General features: G+C 61.7%; 1 protein-coding gene across 1 annotated transcript in view; it reads left to right on the top strand.

The window, feature by feature from the left end:
* The first annotated feature begins 390 nt into the window (after positions 1–390).
* The window catches only part of SMARCD3 (SWI/SNF related BAF chromatin remodeling complex subunit D3), a 35,343-nt gene continuing 30,285 nt past the window's right edge, over positions 391–5,448 (top strand). The window contains exons 1-2 of the mRNA XM_028485132.2: positions 391–471; positions 1,980–2,120. Coding sequence (XP_028340933.1) covers positions 2,082–2,120 — 39 coding nt within the window. The 5' untranslated portion in view covers positions 391–471; positions 1,980–2,081. The remainder of the gene's footprint in view (positions 472–1,979; positions 2,121–5,448) is intronic.

The following is a 5,448-nucleotide window of genomic DNA, read 5'->3' as shown; positions in this document are numbered from 1 at the left end:
GCATAATGGGGTGGGGGGCATGGGTCAGAGCCTGTTCCTGAACCTGGAGTGGAACCGAAGCCCCCTCCCCACCCCACAGCGTGTGTGTGTGTGTGTGTGTGTGTGTGTATGTGTGTGTGGTCCTAGAGTAGGTAACGCCTGCGGTCACATCGGACGCTCTGACGGTCTGTGTGAATCCACGGGCGCGTAGGTGCATCCACAGACCGAAGGCACATCTGTGCACAGACTGCAGGTCACAATGGGCCCGGCAAGGGCGCGCCGCGGTGCTCCTAGCCTGGCGATCACATATTCGGATGGATGGGGCGACGCTGCCTGCTCTGATCCCTAACTCATTATTAAGCTCCTCGCTCTTTGCAGACGCTCCCTGCGCCTCCCCCGCTCAGGGCTGCAGCGGCGCAGGCGCCGGGGCCGAGCCGAGCGCCGAGCTGGGAGCGAGCAGCCGCGCTCCGGGCCGGGGTCCCGGGGGAGCAGGTGAGCGACCCGCGCCGCGCGGTCCCCAGGCCCTTGGAGGAGGCGCCGCGCCGCCGCGCCGCGCCGGCACCCCGGCCTTCCCTGCTTGGCAGTACCCGTCTTGCTTCTGTTGGCATCACCCCTCCTTCCCTTGCCTGGCATCCCTCCTCCCCCCTGCCTGGTATCTCCTCTCCTCCCGTCTGCCTGGCATCCCTCCCCCCACCCCGTCTGGCATCTACCCCCTCCTCCCCTTGCCTGGCACCTCCCTTCTTTTCCCTTCCTGGCACCTTCCTCTTACCTGGCACCTTCCCCTTACCTGGCACCCCCTTCTCCCTGCCTGGCTTCTTCCTCCCGTTCTCCTTTCCTGATCTCTCCCCCCGCCACTACTGACTCTCTCCCTCCCCCTGCCTGGTACCCACCCCCACTCCCTTTCTTGCACCTCTTCCATGACTGGCAAACTCCCATCCCGCCTCCTCTCTGATTCTCCCCCTTCCTCACCCCTGCCTGGCATCTTTCCCTCCTTCCCCTACCTGGTACCTTCCCCTTCTCCCTCCCCTGCATTTCCCCTCTTTCCCTTTGCCTGGCACCCCCCTGCCTGGTACCTTCCCTCCTCCCCAACTGCCTGTCACCTCCTCCCTGCCTAGCACTTTCCCATCACCTCCCCTCCTTCCCCTCCCCTCCTCCTCACCGCCTGGCACCTGCCCTGTCTCCACTTGGCATCCTCTTGCCTGGACACCTCGCTCCCTTCAGGTTGTCCCTCTGTCTCCCACCTTCCTGCAGGGCACCTCCTCCCAGCCCAGGGCTGGTAACATCTCCCCTGCTGGCATCTTCCTCCTCTCCTTGCCTCCCCTTCCTCCTCACCTTCTCAGAGTGGCCCTCTGGCCAACAGCACCTACACGTGACCCTGAACTGCCCTCAAGCCCCGCCCCCCGTAGGTACTGCGCTGCCCCCCCAGCCCCCACTCCCCACCACCTGCCCAGGGGCTCCAGCTCACAGGTTGGGCTCTGACCCCAGCCCGTAGTCGTCCTGCTCTTGCATGGGGGTGAAACCAGGCTGTGCACGCAGGGAGGGCTCCATGTGAGTTGAGCAGAGTACAGAGCAGGTCAGCTCTAGCTGCCGGCCACCCCTAGATCGCCCTGGGACGCCCCTGGGCTCCGGAAGTCGTCCAGGTCCCCACCTGGCTGGTGGCCCTCCCCCACCTACCGCCAAGTCCCTCACACCTGCCTGCCCTGCCAGGGCCTGGGCTCTGCCTGGATCCTCTGCTCCGTCCATCGGACCCTGTCCTGCAGGACCCGCCCCTCACGGCTTCCTGCACTCACACTCCTCCCGCCCCACACTCCCCCTCGTGCCGCCCAGCCGGGCTGGCCCTCGCCTGCCCCCTCGTCCCTTCCCGCACACCTCCTGCCTCCCTCAGACCGCGCCAGGGAGCGGGTCCACGCGGCAGGCCCCTCAGCATCCCCAGGCCCGTCGGGAGTCTGCCTCTGGGGCTTGGGGTCTGGCCCGCCCCTCCCACTGCCCTCTCCTTTCAGATCCTCCTCAGAATGGCCCTTGGCGCTGCAGGCACGGTAGGCTCTGGGCCCGGGCACCGAGGGGGCACTGGATGACTCCCCCACTGCAGGACCCAGCCACCTATGACTCCAGGCCTTCAGCACCCACCCACCGTGGTACAGGTAGGCGCTGTTTCCCCCACCAGCCCAGTAGCAGGAGCCCTGGGGCTCCACTGAGAGCTGCTGGCTCTCAGCCTCTGGTCACACTCCGTGGCCCCCTCTTGGCACTTCTGCCCCCATCTGGACCCGTGGCGGTGCCTCTTCTCATCCCCTGTGGCAGCTGGAGCCTCTGCCCAGACCCTGCTGCCCGCTACCGCCAGCGTTGCCCTCCCTCTTGCTCAGTGCCCCCTTACCTCCCGCCGTCCCTGGGCCCTGCCTCTCAAAGCCATTGCAGACAGGGACGAGTGAGCCTGAAGCCAAGGTGTTGGTTCATGTGAAAATGGTCTAGTGCTCTGGCTTGTTCCACTTCCTCCCCACCCCCAGACCCCCAGACACACCTCCGTGCCCTCGTCTGTGAGTGCACCCATGTGCCCAACACCCCCACACACGTGGGCACACATGCCTTCTGCCAGTCGGGAGGAACAGGAGCCTGCTGAGCCCTGGCACAACTTGGGCTCGAGAAACCTACCCCCAAACATGTATGGCGAACACCTGAAAGCCTTCCAGGCTGCAGGCAGGGCTTTGTTTGGGTCAGGAGGGGTGGTGGTGGCATCCTATTTCAGGGCCTCTGGGGCAGCCAGCCCTGCACTGGCTCAAAGGCACGCTCAGGCCCATTGTACGTCAGTTGGACCCTCCTGAGCCTCCTCCCAGCAGTGTGAGAGGAGGACAGCCTAGCTAGTCTCACGTTGGGTGCCCCTGGTCCAGAAGGAAGTGCTAAGGCCCCACGTGAAAGGCCACCTGCCCCAGAGCCCCATCCATCTGTGGGTGGGGAAGGAGGGGTTGGAGCTGGGTCTGAAGCCTGCAGCCTGGTCTGAGCTCTGCCTGTCCAGCCCCACCCGTCACTTTGGCCACCTCACCGGTGGGAGTCACCTGGCAACAGATGGGATGCTCTCAGGGCCCTGGAGGTGTGAGGGACCCAGTCCCCGCCCTCAGGCCGGCAGTCCCGGACAGGGAGCAGACTTGGCCATCCCACAGGAAGTGCCAGAGTGGATGACTCAGGCCTCCGGGCTCTGACAAGGGAGACGTCAGGAAGGCCCTTCCTATGGGGCAATTTGAAGTTGGCTTTCAGAGAACAGGAAGGTGGGGTAGGCTGGTGACTCGGGGGCAGGGGGTGGGCCGAACGAGAGTGCTTTTCTCAGCTTCTCCTCCCTGGGAAGGGGCAGAGGAACTTGCTTTCCTGCCTGGGCCGCTCTGAAGGCCAGGGCAGCCCTGCCCGCTCTCTACCCCGCACCCCTCTGGTCGGTTGGCCCAGGGCGGAATGGTGCAGGGCACTGGCTGCAGGGGGAGCCTGGCTGGCCCAGAGCTGGAGCAGCACTGGATGGCAGAGAGACCGTCACCGGGTGCTGGTCACCACGGAAACACGTGCAGTTCATCAAGGCCCCCAGACAAAGGTCCGACCCACTGGCCCACAACCTAACCACTGCCCTGGGTTAAGTGCAAAAGTGTTCCTTAGCTCGTGGGGTTGGTTTTTGAATGCAGACTCCTAGAGAAAAGATGTGAGCTCGTATACTAAATACATTGTTCCCGGGCAGCTCTAAAGTTCTGGGGTGTCTGAAGGTGGAGGCCAGGTCGAACGGGGGCGCTGGCTGCTGGGGAGGCAGCTCAGGTCCCTGGGAGGTACAGCAGAGCCAGGCCCTTATGTAGCGAATCCTTGTAAATTGCAGCTGATTTGGGGTGCACTGAGATAAGCCCTCGGGGCTCCCCAGCAGCAGTAGGTGGGTGCCCTGGGCTGTTTCGTCCTCGCCCAAGGGGGATGATCTACCCGAAGGGATGGGCGGTGGGGGAGGGGAGACTTGAGAAGAGTGGGGTGCTTGGCAGGCTCTGGGAGCAGTGAGTACGTCGTAGTGACACCTGGTCCCCGAGTGGCCCCAACCACGAGGTTCAGTCTAGGGTTCCTGGGAAGTCGGGAGCCCCGACCTCCCCGTGTGATGAAGGTGGTGAGGGGCGAGGGGCTGGGGGAAGCTTCTGGCGTTTTATTTTGGGGTCACGTTGACATAAGATTGGCCCTCATTCTGCGCATGCAGTCGCAGGCGGGGAGCCGACTTTGACGCCCGGTGGCTTGGGCACGTGCTGTCATTTGGAAGCTGACAGGCCCCGTGCTAGCGTCTAGACAGCACGGGCGGGCGGCACGGGCCAGGCGTGCAGCAGCTGGAGGCTGTCTTCGCCCCCAAGTGCCTGTGGCGTGATTGCGAGCGAGAGCTCGCTGTTAGTGAGCGTTAAGTGGCAGAGGTAATGAGCTGAGGTGGCACCAGGGGGAGGTGTCACCGGAGGACGCGGAGCCGCAGACATGCAGGATGAGCAAATGGCTCTCCTCTTTGGCTGCATTCTGAGCCCTCTTGAGAGTCCATGGGGGGCATTCAGCTGAGGGAGACTTTGGGGGCGGGGCTGTGGCTCTTTGGGATATGCAGACCCTCGGTAACTCCTAGGGACCCTACGGGGCCGTATTTGGGCCCCCGTCGCACACCTCAGCCTGGCCCACCTCTTGATCTGCTTCCTAGGCTGTGAAACCCATTTCTCTGTGCCCCAAACTCACTTCCAGGAAATTTGAGAAACTGTTTCATGAGCATGTGGCCACTCTGCCTTTACTGGAATTTACAAACTTGGATCATCTCCCATGTCAACCTTCTTTCCAGACTGAAGAACATTCTGGGGCTTGAGTGAGGAACAGTATGCTGTGAGGGGGGCGGGGGAGAAAAGATGCAGGAAGATGTACTCGCCTCATTCCAAAAGAGCTTGAGGTAGTTTGCAAAGACACACATATTGAGGAAATCAGGACAGAGGAACGCAGGGTAGGGAAAGGATGTTGTAGCCAAGGATGAGGTGAGCAGACAACAGACAAACCATGAGGCGCAGAGCCCCCTCCCACAGCGGGGACACAGGAGGGGTTACACTGCCTGTAGGACAAAAGTCAAACCATTTGCCCCAAACGACTGTGATTTCTGGCCATGAGACCCTGAGAAGTGTCTCCTGTGTGATGACATGCAGGGGATTCTGTGTGACAAGTTAAGCAATATCCTCAACAATTCCACAGCAGTTTCCTCGGGCTAAGCCCAGGGCTGACAGAACATCACACGGCTGTGCAAATACTGCTGACCGAGCTCGATCCAAAGATAAAATTTAGAACAGCTAGAAGAATGCATTGCCTGTCAACATTTACAACAAAGTTTCCAGTGAATATCAGGGAGCAGGCAAGTTTATTTAAAATTGGGAAAATAAGTACAGAGGAGTTATCAATACATTCAAGTACAGAGGAGTTATCAATACATTCAAGTACAGAGGAGTTATCAGTACG

The sequence above is a fragment of the Physeter macrocephalus genome, unplaced genomic scaffold (genome assembly GCF_002837175.3).
Source record: "Physeter macrocephalus isolate SW-GA unplaced genomic scaffold, ASM283717v5 random_305, whole genome shotgun sequence".
In the NCBI taxonomy this organism is placed as follows: domain Eukaryota; kingdom Metazoa; phylum Chordata; class Mammalia; order Artiodactyla; family Physeteridae; genus Physeter; species Physeter macrocephalus.
Note: the sequence above shows the minus strand (reverse complement) of the source record. Positions and strands in the feature narration are given on the sequence as shown.